General features: G+C 38.2%; 2 protein-coding genes across 4 annotated transcripts in view; one reads left to right on the top strand and one right to left on the bottom strand.

Moving 5' to 3' along the window:
* Trpm (transient receptor potential cation channel, subfamily M) overlaps positions 1 to 25,320 on the bottom strand; it is a 240,780-nt gene that overhangs the window by 153,855 nt on the left and 61,605 nt on the right. The gene's annotated exons all lie outside the window — the stretch shown is intronic.
* On the top strand, positions 9,486 to 11,320 carry LOC138857062 (uncharacterized). The gene has a single exon (XM_070108474.1). It carries the CDS (start codon positions 9,486 to 9,488, stop codon positions 10,857 to 10,859), a length of 1,374 nt encoding a protein of 457 aa, XP_069964575.1. The 3' UTR covers positions 10,860 to 11,320.

Below are 25,320 nucleotides of genomic sequence, written 5' to 3' on the forward strand. Positions count from 1 at the left end.
TCAGACCGAATATTTATGTTAATACGATATAAGTCTATCATAGACCCTACGTGTACATACGAAGGCCTCCTTTCGTATACCCGATCAGATCTATCATAGAACCCGTTCAAACAGCTTCTTTTTTTGAACCAACATTTAGTTGACTGACACTGTACTCTCAAAATCGATTCAGCTGTTAATCAAATATTCTGTAGCCTTTATAAAAAAAACATTTTCCTCAAAGTTTCCTTATACAATACTTCATTTTAGCGTGTTACGCTCTCTCCCGAGCTCCGTATTATCTGTTTCTTACTTTTTAACATTTCTCCCTCTCGTATTTTAGATAAAGAGATAAGAACTAATGCAATTTAAAGAACCTCATTCAATTATCTAAACGTTTATTGCAAAGGCACTGAAATTCCCGCGAAATATTGATAGTGGCGAATAACACAAAAGCAACACAAAAATAATATAATAAATCGCAAATGCAATAAAATCTAGTAGACAAGTCACAAGAAGCTAAAACAAAAAAATGAACAAAAAAAAAACACAAGAAGAGGAAAAATCAAACTGTTGCGCATTAACAAACTTCTGGCGACGGCAAAAAATATTTGTTGCTTGCTACTTAGGTCACAATGCCACTTGATATCGCACTTTGCGCTTTCCGCATTTCGCCTTTATTTTTATTGTTGCGCTGCTATGCTACGCTACGTAGCCTTGCCTCCCTACCAGCCTTGTTAGTTAGCAGCAAGAATCAAGTGGCCACTCGTGGAAACAAAGCTATGTGGCATACCACAAAACCAGCTGCTTTATGGTCGCGGCGAGGCAGACAGGGCGCATAAACCAGTAGACAACATGACAAACCGCACAATAAGAGGGCACTCTCGTAGACAGCTAGACGAGCTACACGCTTATCAATTCCGCGGCGCTACCCTGCTCTTCTCTCCGCCTCCTATACTCAATCTACACTCCCACTGTGTGTCCCCAAAGCTGCTGCCACACATTAGAACTTCTAATTGAAATGAAATACTGTTAGGTATGCAACCGAGAGAAGAAATGTGGAAGCACATACTTGAAATTGTAATGCTATCAAGGTTTATATTAAGAGAGATAAAAAATACAGGGTGACAAACACACATATACTCTCATATCCTAACACTCATGTAGACAGTGGCAGTGTCTTCCCAGCGCTGAATGTCGAAGAGAACATTAAAAGTTATTTCAAGAAAATATGTCGGCCTTTTTTCATGCAGTGCGACGCACCAGCTGCCTGCTGTCTTTTCTCGCCCTCTTTCTCCTTTCCTCCTTTTCCTCAGTGGCGAGCGTTGTCTGCCTGCACTCGCAAGCCTTAACATTAACGTATTAGTTTTGCCTTGACTCTACAGCTGCTTATCGCTTTAATGCGTTTTTATACTCTCGCAACATATTGCACGGAGAGTGTAATCGTTTTGTTCAAATAACGGTTGTTTACAGTATCATAAAATATAAAGAAAGGTAGAGGTTATGTACATCAAAATTATGAGATCGAATAGAATTTATCTCTTGTCAAATACAGCTCGTCCTGCCCGATAAAAAGTGATATTGTTCCCTAAAAATTCAAAAAATACTTGGACGAATAGTTTAAATGTCACTATTAACTTTCGAAAAAAATTGAATATGACTGTACTTTATTTCGAAATCCTAATTGTGTTCTCAAGTTATGCGTCTAAACATGGGTCGATCACCCTTTTCGAAAGAAGTTCGAAAATACATAATAGAATTTGGGCATCGATGCGAATCTAAAAAAAAGAAAGATTACAAAAAAAAATCGAAAAGTCTTCATGTTCGACATAGCGTAAAGAATTATATGTGTGTCAAGCTAACAATGCTAAAAACATAATTCTAAAAAATATGAGATGTACTAAAGTTAAACTGAAAAAAATACTTCCAAATGTAGGCCTAACATAAGATGGGGAATTCCTTAAGAATTTGGGAACTCTTTATTTACATTTATTTAGGAGTTGCCATCTATTGAAAATGGAAGAAGTTAAGTTTAAGCTGAAAATACTTAGGGAAAGTAAGTAGAAAACCTTTCATTTATATATCCAACTATCGTAGAAAAGTCAAGCCGAAGTTGTTTTACAATGGGTCATAAGCGTAATCAACCAGGCTTTATTTAAACTTATTTCTAGAGGTGCCACCTATGGAAAATTACACTATAACAAATATTTAATAAACCACTTTTAACTGCTGGAGGGTTTTTGTTTTTTTATTTCATACTAAAAAGCGTAAACAAACAACTAACACTATTTAAAAGTTAAAAATTTGTTAAAAATCATACTATTGTCATGATTTTTGATTACATACAAGTATATGTCCGGGTTTACAAATATCTTATAAAATATTCGACCAATTTTAGTCAAGCACAGTTACACAATCCTCCACAACTCCCATTTTACCTACGCACCTTTTCTAGAGTGTTTCTGAAGGATACCGAAATTAGAGCATAGTACATACATATATATAGTGAGCTCAAAAGATAACGTTTTTCCTTCGCGTGATCAATTCGCGGAAAACTGTGTTTATTCTTTTGCAAATAAAAACACCTTCAATTGCGATCACTGACGCGTATAATTCGGCCAGTTGATCTTTGTAATATGTCCGGTCGTGCCGTGAAATAAGAAAAATGAGTGCTCAGTATAAGAAAAGGTTTGAAGCAGCCTTTCTAACGTAATATCCTAAGGATCCCGAATTTACTATTAAACAAGTTAGAAAGGCCTAATTTCGGATGTAACCGAACATTTTATACTCTCGCAAAGTCAAATAGTATACTCGTTTGAGATTTCTTTGTGGATTGACTGATATTTTCGGTAGAAGGTCAACTATAGGCACTGGGGTCCACATATTTAGTACTTAGGGGCTTGAACAGTTTTGGTTCGATTTAGACAATTTTTGGCCACAAGGTGGCATACTTTAATCGCATTATTCACACAAAGTTTTATCCCGATACAGTCATTGTTGCCTGATTTGTATAGTGGAAAGTGAAAGAATCAGATGGAATTTAAAATGGTGTTATATGGGAAGTAGGCATGGTTGTAGTCCAATTTCGCCCATTTTCGCACTATGACATAGAAATATCAAAAGAACGAATTTGGCTGAAATCGGTTAAGCAGATCTCAATATATGGGTTTTCACCTAAAAGTGGGCTGTGCAACGCCCACTGTCTAATTTTGAACGCGGTTCCTATAAAGTCATCTCATACCATCCCAGAGATAAAATTTAATGTCTCTGGCGTGTTTAGTGCTTGATTTATCACGCTTTTAGTAGTTTTTAACAGTACCGTTATATGGGGATTGGGCGGAATTGCCACCCGATTTCACCCATTTTCACACCGTCGATAGAGGTTCTAAAAAAATTTGCTTGCAGTGAATTTTGTTATTATAGCATTAGCGGTTTAGGAGATATGCACATTAAACCTATTAGGGGCGGGACCACGCCCACTTAAAAAAAAAAATTAACTGAAGATGCCACTCCCTATTGTGGTCCTGTATACCAAATAAGAGTTTTGTATCTTGTTGTGGAGCTTAGTTATGGCAATTTACTTGTTTTTGAATAATGGCGTTTTGTGGGCGTGGCAGTGGTCCGATTACGCCCATCTGCAATACCAACCGTCTCACGGTATCAAGAAACATGTCTACCAAGTTTCGTAAATATATCTCAATTTTTACTCAAGTTAGAGCTTGCACGAACGGACGGACGGACAGACGGACAGACGGATGGACGGACAGACAGTCACCCGGATTTCAACTCGTCTCTTCATCCTGATCATTTATATATACATAACCCTATATCTAACTCGATTAGTTTTGGGTGATACAAACAACCGTTAGGTGAACAAAACTATTATACTCTGTAGCAACAGGTTGCGAGAGTATAAAAAACTGCAAAGTATTTAAATACGAGTTGTAAGTTTGTGAAGAGGTGGTCTGATCATTATGGCGAAACGGGAAGCGTAGATGACAAGCTAGGAAGAGGGAAGAATCGCGTGACATATAAAACGATGTAATGTTTGGCCAAGCAAAGGGCAAACATTTATTTAAAGAAGTGTTAAGCCCCCCAAAAGGTGCATGTTTACGGATGCTTCTGTGCTCATGGATTTGGGGTTTTGAGGTGTTTCACAGAAAACCTCAACGGCGTTAGAATGATAAAATTGCATAAAAAGAGTTAACTGAAGTCAGATAAAACTCTTTAAAGCAAAAATAACAATGATTGGATGCTGCAAGAAGACAATGATCCGAAACATAAAAGCATACTCAGTACTCAATAGCAACAAAAAACCCCATATTGTTACTTTAAATATTGACCATCACAGTCACCAGACGCCAATCCAAAAGAGATGTTTGGGCTTTAATGGAAGCCAAAATATCAAGAAAAACGTCAATTATTATTATATATTTTATTCGGCTACTCCACCAAACCTGGAGGTCGCTTCCTGTGGAGTATGTGGAAAATTTAGTTGCAAGTGACCATCAACGATGTTAGGCTAAACTAGACAACGCTGGAGATTTGAGCAAGTATTGAATACACGTCAGCTACAAGAAAACAATGTACTTGGTTACTAAACTACAATTAATCTCTCGAGGCTGGATGTAAAAAATTCTTCAATCTATCGCATATATCTCTTTACCACTTTCGTAACAACTGAATACATCTGATCATCTGGTGAAGTCTATAATGTACAGCTCGAGTTTTTTATAAAACCTAAAAGCACAAAATCTGCACAACCGATAAAATCTAAAATTGTTATCTTCTATAAAAAAGGTTAGATATATCAAAGAAAGGTTTGAAGTCCTCATATGTCGTAAACTTGCGAGCGTCTATGCAATCTTCTGTACCGCTCTAACTTAGCCATACCTTACACGTTGCAGTTAGTTTCTGTGCTTTTTGAGAAGCAACCTTCCTTCTTACTATCAAGACGCTGAGCGTATTGCTTGAATTTGCTATCCTCCTGCAGACATATTCTGACATTTATTCTCGGCATACTTTATATGATTATTATTTCTTATTTTCTCCGCACCTTCATACTTATTTTTGTTTATTTCTTGCACTATGGCCTGTCATAATTCATAAGGTCGCTGGGTCCTTGTAGGTATTCTATTTATTTACTAGAGCATTTTTTGGTGATTTGGTTTTGTATTTTTTGTTGAATTCTCTTTTGTGAATTTTCGTTTGCATTTAAGCACGCTTGACTATTATTCTACTTTATCCTATCCTTTCTTTGTGTGTCCCTCTCGGTTTTCTTTTATTCCTATCTGCTATTTAATGTATTTGCTCAAATTCAAGTGGATAAATTTATTAGAAAAGCGTAGGCGTTGTGCCGTTATGTAGCATCCGTTGGGTAACATCCTTTGCATTCATATTATTGCGATTACCTTTCTCATTGGCATTCTTGCAACACACACACAGATAGAACCAAGCTTGCTTGACTTCTACGCAGCTGAAATTCAATTGGAATGTATAAAAGCTTTGTGGGAAGAGCGATTTTTTTAGTTTGCTGCTTTTCTATTGAATTTACTTCAGAGTTTTAAAAATTTCAGCGTCTTATGCAACGTTTATTCTGAAGTGTGTTGGGAATACTCCAAAGTAGCATTTCTTTAGCGACACGTGGCTTAAAGAAAAACTGCTGCGGTTAAGACTTAAGATAATAGTTTTGAATTAAGATGAAACGTCAACGTTTATAAAGAAACTTGCAGATTAATGCCGGGGTTCCTGTGAATTAAGATTTTGGGCAGTTTCGACGGCATGTCCATAAACCATTTTCGTTTTTGCAAAAGATTCAGTTATTTTGGTACCAGACCAACATTGACACGATTTATACTAAAAACATTAACTAAATGTTTTGAGTCGATCCATAGTAGTATGGATACACTGCTATCTGCTTTCTGTGGCCAACACGACGATTTTCAAGCACTGTTCCTTTAGTTCTTTTCGATGCTATCATCAGTAGTAGAGGAAAGGCAAATTTTCGATGAATTTAAGACCGTTACTAAATGCTTTATGCCACTCAAATACTTGTGATCACGAGTTTATATTAACTCGTTATTCATTTTTTTTCGATGGTTAAGATCGCACACATGCTAACTGACATATGAAGATCAAACTTTAAACGAATTATCAGATGGTTTTTTCGGAGTTTAGTATATTGATATTACTCTAGAAATTGACTTTCAGTGAGCCAAAGATGTTAAAGATTCGAAATCTTTGGTAGAAAAAATGATAAAACTCTTTGAAAATATAATTAAAATGTTTATATATGAGAACGACCTCTTTTAAATCTAAAACCGTTACAATATAATATTATTTATCTATGAAAGTACATCCTCAGTCACTTATGACGTTTAGGATTTTATTCTTAAATTTTTTTCTGAAAACTAGATATACGTAGGTGGTAATATCCTCCGCAAAATCAAATATATTTTTTATTCATTATATTGAGAGACCATCAGTGATAAAAGTCTCGATATCGTATTCAGAATACATGTAAACTGTGAATCCAAGTCGGAGCGAGTTGGTCCAGCTAATAGAAATTATAACATTTTAGCTAGTGTTTTCTTTTTGTAAAAGAATGTATGAAGAAGCATGTTATTGTTAAACTCATCAATGAAACGTAGCATTCATCGAATCCGAAGAATCCACACTGAGTTTGTTAAGCATGAGGACCTTTCTTAACAGTATTACAGCGAGGAATGTTGAAAGATGATGTTCTGTAGTACCTAATAGTAAAAATTTTTCGGAGAAAAGTATGTTTGTTAAATGGATAGAAAACGCTCGAAGCGGAGTCTAATTGACAACTCCGCCCTGACAGTGGAAAATTAATTATTTTTTAGTTTACCAGACACTTAAGCTTAAAAGAAAAAGACACTTAGACTTATTTTATAACGCATCGACCTCATTACTGTTCGGTTAGATGTGGGGGTAATGAAAGAAACATCAGCTGAGTGTCGAGGATAACCTCAAAACAACGATTCGATCGAGACTGTCGAGTGCCTGAATTTGGCGCTTTCCACTATGAACTTAAATAAACCACAATGAGGCAGTAGCTAAATACAGTATTTTTCGTGGAAACGACCGTTTCATTAGAAGGAGGTAGGGCTTCAACGTAAAGTTCTTCAGTTAGAGTAAGCTGGATTACTTGGAATTGATCCCCGACCGGGTATTCTTTCGATAGTTTAAAACGCCGTAGTTGCTTAAACAAACAAAGCTATTTACTGACGGAACGATTCCATAACAAATCGATAGTTACCCAACAATCTATAGCTTTTGTTTTAAACATTATAAAATTAAATTTCTGAAGGAAATGAATATAATTCGGATTGTCTTATTTTGTTGTCTTGATTTATGAACAGCCCAGTTTTCATTCCTTAAATCACTCTATCACTTTGTTATTCAAGACGTTCGACGATCCACAAGCCTTTCTCTTCCCATAATTCAGTAATATTAGTCAATTATCGACATTATCAAGTGTTCCTTCCTAACGATGATGATATCACGACATTTGTTTTGCACGAGTGATCTTACATATTAGGTTAGTTCTCTCAAGCAATGCAGCAATTATCACCAAATATCCCTAACTACAAAATTTTATCATTGATTCTTGAATGTTATTTTATAAATTCAAATGTTTATATTCCTTTATATTGCCTTCCCTTCCAGAAAAAAGTGGTGAAAGGGGAGTTGGACAGGGATAAGCATTTATACGGATGAGTTCAAACTAGATAATTGAGGGGGAAGTGGTGTTTTCAGCAGGCCTAGGCGCGTTGTCAGACATCCACTCTACTCACCTACCTAAAACTTACATGTTTTTGTGACGCTTCTCGAGGCTTCACCAAAGAATTTTCATATGAAAGATCATTCAACTAGTTTTCAAAAAAAATACCTTTTCTTAATAAAATATAATTGTAATTATTTAAATACCCGGGAAAAGAAAATAAAAGCCAAAATATGACCGCCAGGAAAATCACCTATTTAAATTACAAAGCCAGCAAGAAAGGCGTTATTTGTGCGAAAAAATTGCACGATTTAACCAGCATAATGTGAATTTAAGTACAGCGACAAATACAACAAAATCGGACACAAAAGAACGGGCAAAATGTTGCACGCTTAATGCGGCAAAAGGACTAAACGGCGACGAGGCAAGAGAAAAGATTTGAAGCCGAGACGCATCCACAACAATACAAGCATTTATATATATATATGTGTGTATATGCGGCAATTGTAATAAATTTAAAACGTAAATCCACACCAATTACATCAATTTGTTGAGGTTTCAAATGTAGCCAAAGGAACAAATGATGAGACGACAACGAGAGTCAATGGCACAGCTTGGGACTCACGCTCGGCTGAGTTGGCTGCAATTACCACACATCACAAGCAGACGTTATAGCAGCAAAGCAACGAAGCAAAAAATAAATAAATAAAAAACAAGGCAAAAGGCAAATGAACAGCACGCAGTCAGCAGGCAGGACATGCAAATTGATACATATATTCCTTTAAATATTTGAAGAGCACAACTCAATAACGTTGGTTTTGATGAAAAATGTCTGAGTGTCATTTTACGAGTATACCTCGGTTGTACAATTTAGGCTGGTAAGAACACTTACGAAACAAATTCTGAGGGTAATGCTGATTCTTAAAACAGTAAGTACCTAACATAATTATGAATTAAAGAGAACTAAAAATAATGTAAGATGAGAAGAAGAGATGATAACGCACTTTCCAACCTACTCTTTCATAATTTTAAGGTGCTCATCCCTCTTTCTTAACAGAATATTATTAATACTAAGACCTTCATATCCGTATTACAAAACCACCAAGCATTAAATCAGGTATTGCTTCTATCTTCTCTAATGAAAACGTGAAATGCCTTGGTGGTCGACAACTGAATTACTACGGAATCGACAACAGCCAGCCGAAACGAGATCATTTCCGAACGATTAATCCTATTTTTCGTCATTTTCCTCAAAACTTAATGGAAATTTCGGTGTATTCCATGCTTTACTGATTAATGTAATATTTAGGTCCAAAATAGTTGTATAGTTATAATTCGCCTCTAGCAATAGGACTTCTTTCCGATTGTTATCCAAACGGTGGGTTGGCAAAAATCCTCCGCTGAACCCTCCACGAGGGTGCCGACTGGAAATAGATACCACAGGTTCACGTCGTTAGTAGTGAGGTGTCTAGCTAAGGTCAGGCTTCCTATGTGGGTGTTCGGTACTCTTCGATAGTGCAGCATCCAGATAGGAGGTCTTACCATGGTAGGAGGTAAGGGGCTGGATCAAGGTGTCATGCGACCCGTGCCGAAGATCAACCTGGCTGGGGGCCCTTAAATAGCCCAGTCTCGCACGGAGCTTACGGATACCTGGCGCCCTCCGTAATAAGATAGCCTTACTTGCGTAGCGGGGGCTATGCGCAAGCGGACATACTTTCCCCTACACTCGTGGGTCCAAAATATGAGCCAAAACATTAACATGATAAATAAAAACAAAAAGGAGTCCGGACCTCCTTCAAAAAGACCGGAGGGAGCGGGTTTCTCCCAGAGAAGAGCAGCGTTTGGCACGAGCTCGACAACAGCCAAAGCGAGGACAGGAGCGAAGCTTGGTCCTGGAGCAAAGGCGAATACTAAGGGGGCAGTAGCCAAGGCTGGCGCCACAAAAACAGCAACGCTGGAGGCAGCCCATACCAACCCCTGTAGCCAAAGCTTGGCAGCCAAGCAGGAGAAGGTGGGAGATGCTAAAAGCGAAGCTGCCAGTAGTGGGTCAGCCAGAGAGTGGCCTTCCTTCAGGATTGATGACCCGGCAAAAGCAAAGTATGCAGAGAGGCGACGCGCTGCATACCTGTTGAAGAAGGTGGAGCTGCAACCGCCAAGCAATGAGGAGCTCACAAAGGAGCTCCAAGAATCCATTGATTGCGCGAGAGCTGTCCTACCTAACTTCAAACTAGAAGCGCCGGTAGTGGCAACAAAAAGACAAAGGTCCGCTGAAGAGGCTAAGCCGTCAGCAAAGAGACCGAAAACTAAGGGCGTGACGCCCGTAAGATCTTTTGCTGATGTGGCCCGAAACCGCATTGTCATTGGTGTGCTGGATGAGGGTGATCCCGAAGGAAAAATCCCCAGAGCCCAATGGAAATGGGTGCAAGCCGCACTGACGAATGTGGCTTTGGAAGTGCTACTTAGCAATCCAGGTCCACCCCCGTCATGTGCGGATGCCGGATGGTATCAAGGGCAAATAAAGATGATAGCGTGTGACGACGAGAGATCGGTCCAGCTATATAAAGCAGCAATAGCTAAAGTGGGAGAGGTCTACCCCGGAGCCAAATTGGTGGCGGTAGACAGGAAAGATATCCCATCCCGACCGAGAGCAAGGGTATGGATCCCGGCTACACCATCGCAGCCGGACCAAATAATGCAGCTCATAAGAGCCTGCAACCCAAATCTGCCAACGGAGGGATGGAGATTCGTCAAGGCCTTTGACGACCCCGCAGCAGAATCTGGAGTGGAGACGAAGCGAGCCACAATGCAGATTCTGCTGCTTCTAACAAAAGAATCCGTAGAACCGCTAGCGAAAAGTGGCGGAGAGATCAACTACGGATTCACAAAAGTAAAGGTCATGACCTACAAATCAGACGCCGATGCAGGAGAAAACTTGGCATCGGAATCGGAGTGCGAAGTCGAGGAAGATCCAGTTGAGTCCTCGAGCGACGCAGAGATCACGGATCAAGGTGAGTGTACTTCGGGGTCTGAACTTGCGGACAGACTCTCTAAACTCTACACTGAGAGTGAGCTTTTAAGCGACTCTCATGATGATGCAGAGAAGACCATAACTAATGCGTCTTCTCCAAATTAATTTACACCACAGCAAACTAGCGTCTCTAGCCCTAGTTAACCGCATGGCAGAAGAACGGCCTGACTTTGTCCTCATTCAGGAGCCATGGGTTAACGGAGGGCGTATCTGCGGTCTGAGGACACCAGGTTACAATCTATACGCGAATGGTTGTGTAGGTAAGCCAAGGACATGTATATTGGCTAACAAAAAGCTTAATGTCTTTTTATTACACAATTACAGTAATAACGACACTACGGTAGTAAGCTGGGAGACGAGCAAGAGGAAATACCGGCTCGCATCATGCTACATGCCGTACGACGAGGTAGCAGTACCATCGCAGCTGTTCAAGGAGCTGGTACGAGACGCCGAAGCATCCAAGTGTTCGATCATACTTGGATGCGACTCCAATGCGCACCATAATCTATGGGGAAGCACGGACATTAATGAAAGGGGTGAGTTGCTCTTTAATTATCTAATAGGAAGTAAGCTTCTGTTATGTAACAAAGGTAGTACGCCAACATTTATAACCAGAAACCGACAGGAAGTATTAGATATAACACTGGTATCGGAAGAACTGGTGGATAAAATAACACATTGGAGGGTATTGGAAGAACACTCCTTCTCAGACCACCGCTACATTGAGTGTATAATTGAAGAAAATGTAGTTAGGGAAGAGAAATTCAGGAATCATAGGAAAACGAACTGGCAGATGCACATGCAGGAGCTAAAAAAGCGTATTCCTATGATTCCACCATTCCAACCGGAAAAGAAAGAGGACCTAGACATCCTTGTTAAACGATTCACAGAGTCTTTTCGTCAAGCACTGGAGGTAGCTTGCCCATTAACACACAGTAGGGGAAGAATTAGACCTCCTTGGTGGACCCCAATACTTAAGAACATGCAGAAGAATTGCAGAAGGCAATTCAATTCTGCCAAACTATCCCAAGAAGATATAGAGTGGGATAACTATCACAACCACCTTCGGGCATACAAAAAGGAGGTAAGAAAAGCAAAAAGGAATTCGTGGAAATCTTTTTGTAGCGATATCGAAGATACAGCAGAAGTGTCCCGACTGAGAAAGATAATGACACAGTCGAAACACAGCATCGGATACCTTCAGAAGCCAGATCACAGCTGGACGGAATCCAGTAAAGAGACTCTGGGCCTACTAATGGACACTCACTTCCCAGACAGTTCCGAGAACCTCACAGGGGGGCATATAATGGGGAGTGAAGTAAGCTCAGAGACCCCTCCGCTAGACATAGTGTCAGATGACAATGCAATAGGCAGCTTCAAGCCTTATAAAACGCCGGGACCAGACGGTCTATTCCCGGCCCAGTTACAGCAATCCTTGAGCTACACAATAAACTGGATAACAACCATGTTTAGAGGGGCGCTGAAATTGAACTATATTCCCTCGACATGGAGGGAAGTTAAGGTGATATATATCCCAAAGGCGGGCAAAAGCTCACATATTAATCCAAAGGATTTTAGACCAATTAGTCTTTCATCATTTTTTTTAAAAACGCTGGAAAGACTAATAGAAATACATATAAAGGACATACTAAACCCAAGAAAAATGGCAGTTTCGCAGCATGCGTACTCGAAGGGTAGATCCACAGAAACGGCATTAAGCTCAGTGGTAGCAGAGATTGAAAAATCTCTGGAAATAAAAGAATACACCCTCGTAGCCTTCCTAGACATAGAAGGTGCCTTTAACAACATCCAGCCAAAGGCCATATTGAGCGCGCTTAAAGATCTGGGCATATCTGAGCCTCTCCGGAAATTAATTGAACAAATGCTCTTGGGCAGGTCAATTGTTTCAACGCTGGGAGCTTCAACGATGTACAGATCTTTCCGAAGGGGTACACCCCAAGGAGGCGTGTTATCCCCACTTCTCTGGGTCCTGACAATGAATAAAATGCTTGTGGACCTAGAACAGAAGGGGATACATGTTGTGGCCTACGCTGATGATGTGGCAGTCTCGGTTAGGGGCAAGTTCCCGAACACCCTCGCTAGTCTCATGCAGACAATACTAAACGAGATTAATCGATGGGCCGTATCATGCGGACTGAATTTAAATGCTAGCAAGACAGAACTAGTATTGTTTACTAAGAAACACAGTACTCCCGAAATCACGCCGCCATTTTTAAATGGCACCAGGCTAACGATAGGGGATAAAGCAAGCTACTTGGGACTAATTTTGGACAGGAAGCTTTCTTGGAAACAAAACCTGGAAGCGAGGGTAAAGAAAGCTGCTACAGCGCTTTACACATGTAAAAGAATGGTGGGGCCCAGGTGGGGACTGACACCTCGGGTGGCTCACTGGCTGTACACAGCAATTGTAAGGCCGATCATGACCTACGGGATAGTAGTATGGTGGAAAATTACAGAAAAGAAATATGCGGTTAGAAGCATGGAAAGTATACAAAGAGCAGCTAGTATTTGCATCAGTGGAGCTCTCAGAACTACGCCAAGCCAGGCACTCAACATAATTTTACACTTGCTGCCAACAGACTTATATTGCAAGCAAATGGCAGCGAAGTCAGCTCTAAAACTGCGGGAAGCCTCCCTATTAGTCGCCTGTAACAAGGGACATTCTAGGATACTTAGGAAGTTCCCGGTTCTTCCCATAACTACGGATTTTCGCAATCCGGTGGAGCTGAACCTAAATCCGGTCCTCAATATTACCTTTCCCTCCAGAGAGGAGTGGGAACGGGATGTAGTGGACAAGGAAGAAGGGATTAGCTTCTATACGGATGGTTCCAAACTGGATAACCGAGTAGGCGGCGGTGTCTTCTCGGCTAAATTAGATACCAAAATCGCCTTCCGGTTACCAGACCACTGTAGTGTCTTCCAAGCAGAGGTCACTGCAATTAAAGAAAGCCTTCTTGTACTAACAAAAAGCGTAATAACAACAAGAAGTGTATTTATATATACAGACAGCCAAGCGGCTTTGAAATCTCTGATGTCTCATAGGATTTCGTCGAAGACAGTGAAGGATTGCCATGATCTTCTGGCGGATCTGTCATCCTATTTCACTATAAATCTGCAATGGGTTCCAGGACACAGTGACATCCCTGGTAACTGCGTAGCAGATGAACTAGCCAGAGCAGGCACCACCCTACAACTAGATCCTGGTAAGGTGGACATAAATATGCCTCTGGCTACGTGTAGATACCTAATCGACAAACATGTCATTAATATAGCCGAGTGTCAGTGGAATCAATCCCTGACCTGCTCAACCAGCAGGCAAACGTGGCAAGAATGGAATATGAGCCGCACATGCCGTCTATTAAAATTCAAGAGGAATGATATAAGAACTCTCGTAGGAGTACTAACAGGCCACTGTCTAATAGGCAGACATGCAAGTAGACTTGGCGCGCCATATAACGACTATTGCAGAAGCTGTCAGGAAATAGAAGAGGAGGAGACCATTAGACATCTTCTATGCGATTGCGCAGCACTATATAGGAAAAGAATCGCAACCATGGGTCGTGGGTTTCTTGACGACGTCTCGGAGGTTGCACAGATAAAACTTGTCACACTGATGAAGTTCATCAGAAGTACGGGGTGGTTCAGAGAGGAACCAGTAGAGTGAGGGGATCACAGTCCCAGTGGTATCACAATGGGCCTCCTAAAGGCCTAAGTGTGTCGAATGACAGCCACTTTACCTACCTACCTACCTATCCAAACGGTGAAGTCAAAATGTATTCCCGGTCCGAACAGTTGGAATCATATCAGTACTTCCTTCTATGTTATCCGGTTTTGTGATACTAAGGTGGAAGCTCTATCACCTATTCAGCCATGCAGCTAATGTATTAAGTAGTTGAATTCGACGTCTTAGATTTGTGATGACCTCAGACCAATTCGTCGATTAACGGCTTGTTTCATTCTAGAAATCAGGCATTACAACGAACGCCTTTCAAACCGTCTATGCATGTGTAAAACTCAATTTAGATTCAATCCCAGCTAGGCTAATACAAATTAACCGAAAAGCCTCACTTATTACCATTGCATTTTAGTTCTATAATTACCACCGTTAAGAAAGGCCTAAGGACTAAAAAGAACTGAGTGCTAAAATGTGGACGAAGAGATTTTTCGCTGTTTGTTTCGGTTCTTGAGCTTAGTCAAGGCGTCATCCCAATTTATCTAAAAACTTTTTGACATGCTTTCTCCTAACAGTCTTTAGAAAAAAAATGGCATCTTGATTGCATGAAAAGCTATATATAGTAAAGCATCTGCCAAGTATTTGTCACGGATAATTATGTGCGCGTTTGAAGTGACTATTGAATCGACCTGAACTGTTCTAAGCAATATGTTGAAGACTATATTTTTACTCCTTCCACACATTTTCCACAATAGTAGCAGGCTTAAAATAGTTTAGCTAATAGCAAATACTTAATAGAAGAGTTTAACTAAAGTCCCAAAAATTTTAGCTGGAACAAAGCATTCATTAAATACTTGTTAAACAATTTTTATAATAAAGAAACTTACAACAACGATAGTATGACATTCCCTAATTAACGAACTTCTATGCCGATAATCGAGGTTAGAGCTGATTAAATATTTTCTTAAAGATAGCTGAGCTTTCAGCCTTTGCTTTATTAAATTAAAAACTGTGATATTCGAATTAAAGAAATTGCTTTCAGCTACCACATTATTTCCTCTCTCCCGCTATCCCAACACACACCAAAAGCGATGCCTCGACGATAATTGTTCGCACAAAAATGTTAAAGCGTCAGCAACATTTCACTTTCACTCGCTTATATTTCCTCCTTCTTTATGGAAGAAAAGTAAATATAAATATATATACACATTATACATATAAAAACCGGTTGACAGTTTCGCGGCAGGGCTTGTCAACAGTTGAAAGCCATAGAATCCGCACAGCTCAACTTGGTATGTATTTTGTCAAGACGTCTTGGCCTCTCTCGCAACAACTCACAATAGCTTAAAGGAAACTGACGAACAACCAGCTGCGATGACAAACAAAAGCAACAAGGACTTGCGTATCCTTTGCAAAAGTTTGCACACCCATGTGTACAAACAGAAATCCACACATCCTTCACGAGGCTGTCGGTGATGGGTGTCTGCATTGTGATAAGACAGCGAAGCGCACAACGACGCACTTAAAAATTGTGGAGAAGAATATGCGTACTCTAGGCACATGTCGGGTTAACGAAGATGCGAGATGTAGCATATGAGCAATACAGCTGTCTCTAAAGCAGGGCAGCGACATAAAATCGAGCACTACATTGAAAATAGGAGTAAAAGGTTTGTGGGCCTAGGTAAGTCGACAGCTGCACAGCTTTGAAAGTCGACAGGGTCAAACCAACGGCAGCATAGGCTCGCATCTATAAATATGTATAAGTTTAAAAGTGGATTAGTGCTGTGTCTAAGAACAAACTATACCCATAGAGAGACTCAATAGAAACAGGAAAAATTAAAGAACCATAAGAATGAGGGCAAAATTTCATACATGGACAGTTTGTAAGTTAGTATCTAAATATTGGAAAATACCAAAACCTTGGCAGTCTTGGATTTTCTTCATTAAATCGATGACGATATCAATAATATTTTTGAAGTAAACTGTCTCATAGTGTCCCTTGGCCTCGTAACTGAGATAACCTTGGGACTATATAAGGCGACTACCTTTCCGGGTATGTAATAACGGCTCTGAGAGTGAAGGTCTGAACCGACCTCAATGAACAGACTTTCTGGTGGAAAGCCGCCATCACACAGTGCTTATACTCTCGCAAAGTCAAATGGTATACTCGTTTTAGATTTCTTTGTGGATCTTGCCGCTATGTTCTATGTTGACCGATAGTTTCAGTAAAAAGTCAACTATAGGCACTGTGGTCCACATATTCAGTAACTAGGGGCTTGAACAGTTTTGGTTTAATTTAGATAATTTTTGGTCACAAGGTGGCATACTATAAACGTCTTATCTACGCAAACCTTTACGCCGATATAATAATTTTTGCTTGATTTGTATACTGGAAAGTGAAAGAATCAAATGGAATCTAAAATTGTGTTATATGGGAAATAGGCGTGGTTGTAACATATAAATATGAGAAGAATGTTATGTACCGAATTTGGTTGAAATCGGTTAAGCAGATCCCAAGATATGGGTTTTCACCTATCTAATTCTGAACGTGGTTCCTATAAAATCATCTTATATAATCCCAGAGATAAAATTTAATGTCTCTGGCTTGTTTAGTGCTTCATTTATCGCGCTTTTAGTAGTTTTTAACAGTACCGTTATATGGGGAGTGGGCGGGGTTGTCACCCGATTTCACCGATTTTCACACCGTCGATAGGGATGCTAAAAACATTTGTTTCCAGTGAATTTTGTGGTATAGGAGATATGCACATTAAACTTATTAGGGGCGCGACCACGCCCACTTTAAAAAAAATTTAACTGCAGATGCCCCTTTCTAATGTGATCCTATATACCAATTAACAGAGTTGTATTTTATTGTGGAGCTTATTTATGGCTATTTATTTGGTTTTGATTAATGGCGTTTTGTGGGCGTGACAGTGATCCGATTACGCCCATCTGCAATACCAACCGTCTTACGGTACCAAGAAACATGTGTATCAAGTTTCATAAAGATATCTCAATTTTTACTCAAGTTACAGCTTGCACAGACGGACGGACGGACGGACAGACAGTCACCCGGATTTCAACTCGACTCTTCATCCTGATCATTTATATATATAACTCTATATCTAACTCGATTAGTTTAAGGTGATACAAACAACCGTTAAGTGAGCAAAACTATTATACTCTGTAACAACACGTTGCAACAGTATTATAATGGATCGGCAAATCAGAACTTTGTAGCGAATGATCGCGATCGCATGTTACCAGTTTTTTACACAAACTGATCGTTGGTCATATTTCAAATTGTTAAGGATTCAATGCTAAAAAGACCTTTCATCACAGGGTGATTCTGGTGAAGACTTCTTAATTTTGCGGCATATGACTTGAAGGCCACATTGAGACACCATCGCTATTTTTGGTCGATTTTTCAAGTACATCGTTATCTTTAGCCTGCAGTTGCCTGTCTCTATAAGAAACTTCTTTGTTCCTACATAGATACTAGTTTTGCATTTTAAGAGATTCCATTCCAACTTCACCTCAACTTTAGGACTCAAGAAAGCTAGGTATATACTAGGCCCAAACCGGACCATTCTGAAACTTAGTCCTTCTTCAACTGTATCCCTGAAATATTGGACTACAGCACTGCAGAGGCAACTACCAATGGCGTTCCCTCTGCTCACATACCGACGACGGTGGACAGCGCAAAGTCACTCGAGAAGAGCAGTTACCCTTTTCACGAATGGTTCGAAGCTCGGAAAGAAGATTGAAAAGTTGTCTTGCTGTCTAGCGCTGGACCTATAGACCTCGCGGTGGTCGATTGAACTACTTGCTTTTATCAACGTTATTCTTTCCGAAATCGTTGGAGTTCTTACTTAACATTATCTTAAAGACATTCATGCGCTAAGGCTAAAAAATTTGTCGCACGCCAATTGTCACATAATTTAATATATGATTCTTTCTATTTGAAAATGGATTTATTTAATAGCGTGGTAATCTTCTGGCTGATATGGATCGCTGCGAAGCTCACTTAACGACTTCTTGTTTTAGCAGCAGAAATTATTCAACAAATATTTTTCTAGAATGTTGTCGGTTTGACAGACTTTACCCGGTTTCAAATATGGGTTTGTTCCGATTATGTAGTCTTGATAGTCGAGAGAACAAACGACTTCTGGACCATTTAAGCTGGCAAGCCATGCGGGGTCACTGATATATTTTAGTGTTTCTATAGTAATATACTTTAAGTTTACAACATCGTTTTGCATCAGCCAGCTCTAATAAGAATTACGAAGAAGAAGCTCACTTACTTATCTAACTGCCCTCTTACATAGGCTATCCTGTATTGCGTAGTTCCTCATAAGCCAAAGGATAGCACAGACTTTTAAGATTTAATTAAAACACACAAAAACAAAACTACACTACAACAACAAAGCCACTGTGTTTAACTGTCTTTGCCAACTGCCAACAGCAATCAATTGCGGAAGGAGATACTTTCGAGCCCACTCAACTGTGTAAGCAATCCAAACGGAGAAAGAAAGTATTTAAGAAAATTTTCTAAAAAGAACATATGTACATACAGCTATATGTAGATATGCGTGCATATTGGAAATGGCGAAATGATGCCAGCAACTACAAACAAAGCCAACAATGTGTGTAAAAAATTGAGCTTAGAAAGAAAGTGAAGCAAGTAAATAAATGAAAAGTAAACTTTGCAAAGATAAGCCTACGAGTCAACACATACACACACACACATGCATACATAGATAGTTGAGTCCATACAAGAGCATGCATATGCGTGACAAGAGTTTCTACCCAGCCGAATCCACGCTGTTGACCTTTGAAGCCACGCATACAAGCACACATGCAAAGAACATCAAAATTTCCGTTAGTTTAGCAAATATTTATAAGAACTCACACAAACACACACATACACACTCATACATACTCGAAAAACTAACAACATATTTAGCATAGACGGTAGTATCTATTGTACGTCCATATTAAATGCGCTTATGTTTTCCGTTATGTCTTCATAGGCCGGCGCTTATTTGCAGCTGTGCAATCGTGTTAATGTTGCTGGATCTACCCTTACAAGCTTTTCGGACGCACATCCACATATTTGTACATGTATGTATGTAAATGCTCTTACATTGTTATGTAAACTTTTTAAAAATCTTTGTTGTTGTTGAACTTTTGTCAAGTTGGGTATCGACCAACTTGGCAGGATGGTTGGCTGGACTAAGTAATTTACACAGCTCCACATGTTGCATATCTACCCTTGTTTTCAAATACCATAGACTTAGACATAGCATCTTTTCAAATGCTAAAAGCTTACGCAATGTGACAGTCATACTGTAACACAAAGTGGATTATGATGACAAAACTATGATTTAAAGCAAAAAGTGAAATAACTTCGTAGAAATTTTCCATTCGGCTTTGATGTGGATTTTTCTAACAAGAAAAAACAAATCTCTTAAAAATTAAAATTAAAGTAAAATGTTGTGGTAACTAATTTCAGTAAAGCCTGTAGAGTATATGTTCACCTTTCATTGGATTTTCGTATGAGAAGATTATAAAATTACGAAATTAATTATTTTCTAGAAAACAGGTAGGTAGCTACTTCCAGATGCACTGCTAATGATTAGAAAGAATTAATAAATAATATTCAATAAAATTTAATAATTTCAATAAATTTTTATCAGAAACAGGCAAAAGAAATGAGAGCACAATAATAATATTACTATTAATAATAAATGTTAAAAAAGCATTCGTTAAGTCTCATATTTATGACACAAATCAAATAGAAATGTGAAATTGTGACTAAATTGCTACTAAGGCTACCTTGCATTCCAAACCCCCTAAATGGTAATTTTTAAATACTCCATACCCACCGGGGTGACGGTACTGACATCAAGTTAAAGGCACATACTTCTGTTCTCTCGATAAACAAACTAAAAGACAAAGAATATCCTCACCACAAATTTGTATATTAGTTTGCGGTTGAAAGAGACGAGAGCTCTTCGTATAGCGAGAACAGTTGACTGCTATTATTTATAGTAGTAATCTTACTCGGGCACCCAAGATGGAGCAACTGCTTTAAAAATCCCATAGAAAAGCCTGTAAGATTAGCACCGTAGAAATAAGAGCGAGTACTGTGCGCAAAAATATTATAAGTAATACTTTTAAATGAATCGGAAAATTTTACCAAAAATATAAATATTTATATTATAGGTGGTATACACATTTTGCTTCGTGTCCAAGATATTGGTAATAAAATAAACTCAGTTAACTTAAATGAGATATATGAGATAAAATCTCAACCAAAAAGGCTAAATTTAATATACTGTTTATATGAGAAGAAATTCAAGCAAATGATTGGAAACGAGAATAAGTATTAGGGGTATAAGGGCTAGACCAATTTCATTCATATTCAGCTCTAAATTTTTGGAAAAAAACATAAGCGGTTTAAGGTCAGCTGGAAAGTCAGATCGCTACATAGAGAATAGTATTACTCAAGTGTATTCGAAAACAGGGTTTTCACGCAATTTTATGCATATGACTCCCACACTGACCGACCCATTCGGCATAAAGTCTATTATAATTACGAAAATTATTATATACGTTTGGTATATAGGAATGGCGTAATTCGTGGATCCATTTAACACGTTTTCGGAAATAAACTTCTATTCGATTCGATATTATATGTTCACTTAATATCCAACATATCGACCAAATTATATGGCATAAAGCCAACCGGAAGTTTAAAATACTTATATTATATATGTATGTATGGCGTAGTATTGACCCGATTTTATCTAGTTTTGGCATCATGATATTCTATGATCACAAAGTTTTTCTCAGAGTTTCGTTAAGATAACTCACAGATTGCCCCATATATACGGTATAAAGTCAACCGAAAGTTCGGAATTTTTTATATTAGACATATGGGGAATAAGGGAGGTATTGACTAGAGTTTACCTTACCGCTGAATTTTAATAATATATATCATTCAAATTGACTGATATTATCAGTAAAAAGCCAGCCATAGTCACTGGGTCTACAAGTATATATTCAATAGTATAACTTGAACGCACTATTTATGCAAAGTTGTATTTCGATTTCTTCATTACTGCTTAATTTGTATACTGTAAGGTGAAGTGTGATAACTAGGAAGTAATCCTGGGTATAGTCCGATTTAGCGCAGAATGTAACATCAGAATATCAAGATTATATTGGGCATAAAGTTTGATTTACATTGGTGGAATAGTTCCTAAGATATGGAATTTCAACTTAAGACTGGAGGTGTCACGCACATTGTCCAGTTTTATACCGAGCAATTTCATGAAACTTTTTCAGTAGAGGTTTCTTCTTCATCTATATATTTATCAATTAGATATAATCTGGCACCTGATAGTGATCATTATTTCACAGAGTAAGAACAAGGGTGCTAGTTTTTAAGGACATTTTATTTAAAACAAATACTTATATTATGAGAATAGCTCATGGAAAATTGAGGTTGTGGTTGGCCCTTTAGCGCTCTTATAATGTCTACACATAAACTATGCATTTCTTGGCAGTAAATGTTAAAATAAAAGCTAGCGGCAGATTTCGGAAGAATAGAGAGTTCGCAGCTGTATATTTCATAGCTTCTTTCATTTGCACAGTCATTTGGCATTGTATTCAATATATTTACACATAAAGGCGAGCACACAAGAAAAAGTATGTGAGTGTCCTACTCAATCCTCTCCGACTTCATTTCGCTGCTCCTTTTTAAGTGGCATGCAAGTTATGCCATTGACGTCCATTATTTTACAGTTATTGCTTCTGCTGGTCATTGTTGGTTTGCTGTTTTTGATTTTAGCCGTTTCACAATACTTCGCAATGACGCCACAATCAAAAAACAACAAAAGTCAAATTACAGCGAATGGCATTGAAATAAACGAAATGAAACGAGCTAAAGTAGGAAGATTTTTACAATCGTGACTGGCAACAATGGCTGCCAATTTAGAGATTAATGTGTGCTAATGTTGGTCTATATTCATATATATAACCCCCTAAAACACAGAGAAAAGTCTCATTAAGAAAAGGAAGTTCGAAGTGACATATGAATACTTTAGAAAACTAACTGGAAGAAATATATAAAACCAATAAAAATTGAATCATCATTCCTGACTCTTTTCCCACTGAAGCATAAAATACTTTTATTTTTTTCCGGGCCTCAAAAATTTATTTAAATATTTACTTCCAAGCCACCTCGTAGTAGATACATTGTAAGCCCTCGAGCGAGTTGAGGTCTATAAGATTATAAAGTTTCGTGAAGAAACAATAAAGAGTTGTACAAGTATGTATTATAGAGCTCTCTTGGTAGATCTAACTTGACCAAACAATAAATATTGAACACGTTTGTCGTCCGTATACCGGGAGAACTAAAAGAGGTAAAAACCGTAGCGTGTGAAAATCTATTCAAAAACAGTCGAGGTTGATTGATTTGATTCGATCAAGGTCTGTTCTTTCCAGCAGTATATCACAGTAATTCTTGAGATCCAACAAGAATCAAGCATGACATTTATTAAGATGATTGAAGTATTATCATTAAAATGGTTTTTAAACCGCAAAACTGCGAAATTGCGAAGCTATAATATCCTTCACAAGTTTGTGGTTTCCTTAAACGAACTTGCTTTTGATCGGTTGGTGTGGCAGCTATATGCTGCAATGGTTCGATTTGTTAGGAAATTCAACCGTTACCTTGGACAATTTCGAGACGATACCTTGTCAAATAAAAAAGTTTTCCATACAAAAACTTGATTGGTTTGTAGGGCAGATATAGGTATGCTATAGTGGTCCGATATCAGCGATTTTGGACAAATGAGTAACTTCTTGGGAAGAATGGGACGCAAAATTTCAGACTCAGCTTGTCATGCTGATCATTTATACATATATATAATTTACAAATTTGGTGACAAACTTAATAAACCCTGTTCAGGTTGTGAATATAACGTATTTTATAGCCCTCCACTTTTGAGATCAATGTATGTATATTTAAATTTTTGGAATTGAAGAATGAACCGAGATATATATTTCTCTTCACAGTGGGTAACTTGGGAAAAAAATTTCAAAATACTCAAGCGGCCTTTTAAGATATTGTAATATGCTCGCAATGAAATTTATTCTAAAAAAATATATTCAGAAAAAAAGCATTATAAATCAAGTCAAATTTCGATGATTCCACTGATTATATGCGCTTTGTGGTATTCTCGAGATGAAGGACGATTTAAAGTTCCACGTTCTTCTTTAACATATAATTTCTTAGTTCCTGGTTTAGCGGCAGAAAACATGAGGCCCGTTCCGATTATTAACAACCGAATATCGTGAGCTGTTCAAAGTTTTTTTACGAGTTGAGAGCCATCTTAAATCATAAAATGTTATCATATAGATCTAATCTAAGAATACCGACAGGATTATATTTTAAATAACGATATTTTTAACCAATTACATAAATATGATGTGTCGAAAATTTATTTCCCTGAGCTTTTATCATCAACCTCGTACAAAATAAAGGATAAAAAATACTATTTTTGTTTTATTTTTGCATCCATGCGAAGCTAAACATCTTGTCGGGCGTCAATTTTAAAGTTGGATCGACCGTTTTACCTAACCTAACGAAAATCAAAATCCTGATCTTGAGCATGGTTAAGCCAACTTATTAACAGTAATAAGTATTAATAAGAATTGTGCCACTCCTATAAACACAGAAGTTTCTCAAAACTGAGTTTCAAATAACGGATTATTCAGAGCTCAAGCTAAGTTCCCCATAAAATAATTACTCGAAAGTAACCTTTCCGTAAGATGGCTTCAATACCATCAGCATTACTAGTTAGTAAGCACTAGGCTTCTGCATTATGCAACACTTAAAATTTCCTACAGGGCTTTAACGAACATTAAAGCAAGGTTCTCTTTGTGCAACATGTTGCACATGAATGTTATTTAACAAACCATTGAAATTGGCACTCAGATTCATATATAACTTACATCCAATGTCTAACTGCGACGCTTTGTCCACTTAACATTGTTGGTTTCTTGCATAACAAAAAATTGATTTCATTTGCAAAAACTGTGGCAGCACTGGCGGCGAAGGCGAAGTCGAAAACGAAGGCAATAAGCGCCAACAATACATGCAACAGTTTGTGTGGCAATAAAGGAGCCAACATGAAGAGTTGTCCCAACAGCAATACTATTATAGCGGTACAATTGTAATGGACATGTAAAAGTGTTGGAAAAAATTCAACAAAAATAATACCGGTTGTCAAGCGAATGCAATTAAAATATTTTCGTAATTTTTGCTTCTAACATTGAGTGTGTGTTTGTTGTAGCGCAAACAAGTGCTGTTTGAAGTGTGCAGTGTTGCATGTTACATAATACGCTCGAGCGCTTTGACAACGGCAAATATTGAGTGAATATGTCAACATTGTGATAAGCCATTGGTACACTTGAGTGATTCACTTAAACTTAACAGACAGTTACAATGTCCATGCAAATGTTGTTTGTAAATAATCGCAATTATTAAATAGATTTTAATGTTTATACCAAGTAAAATTCGGCATTCCGACAAATATTCGTTGAATTTAAATCAAAAGTCACTTGATTTTGGTTTGAAGTTGCAGAACTTTTATATAAATATATTCTAAGCGGAAGCTACAAATTGAACTATCTAAGTTGATCTCTTTTGAAAAGATCTTTCTTTCTCTCTCTTTATATTTCAACTATATCGTTTACCCTGACGTTTGGTACTCCCCGACTCCCCGCTATACAAAATTTTTAGATAGTTGGCGCTGTTGCTCCAATGTTAACAAATCGTGTCTATGTTCTAATTTGACG

This window comes from Bactrocera oleae, chromosome 4 (genome assembly GCF_042242935.1).
Source record: "Bactrocera oleae isolate idBacOlea1 chromosome 4, idBacOlea1, whole genome shotgun sequence".
Lineage (NCBI taxonomy): Eukaryota > Metazoa > Arthropoda > Insecta > Diptera > Tephritidae > Bactrocera > Bactrocera oleae.

Bases quoted from the DNA above. Each gene is read 5' to 3' on its own strand.
- LOC138857062 (XM_070108474.1), top strand. From the start codon at position 9,486: ATGATAAATAAAAACAAAAAGGAGTCCGGACCTCCTTCAAAAAGACCG.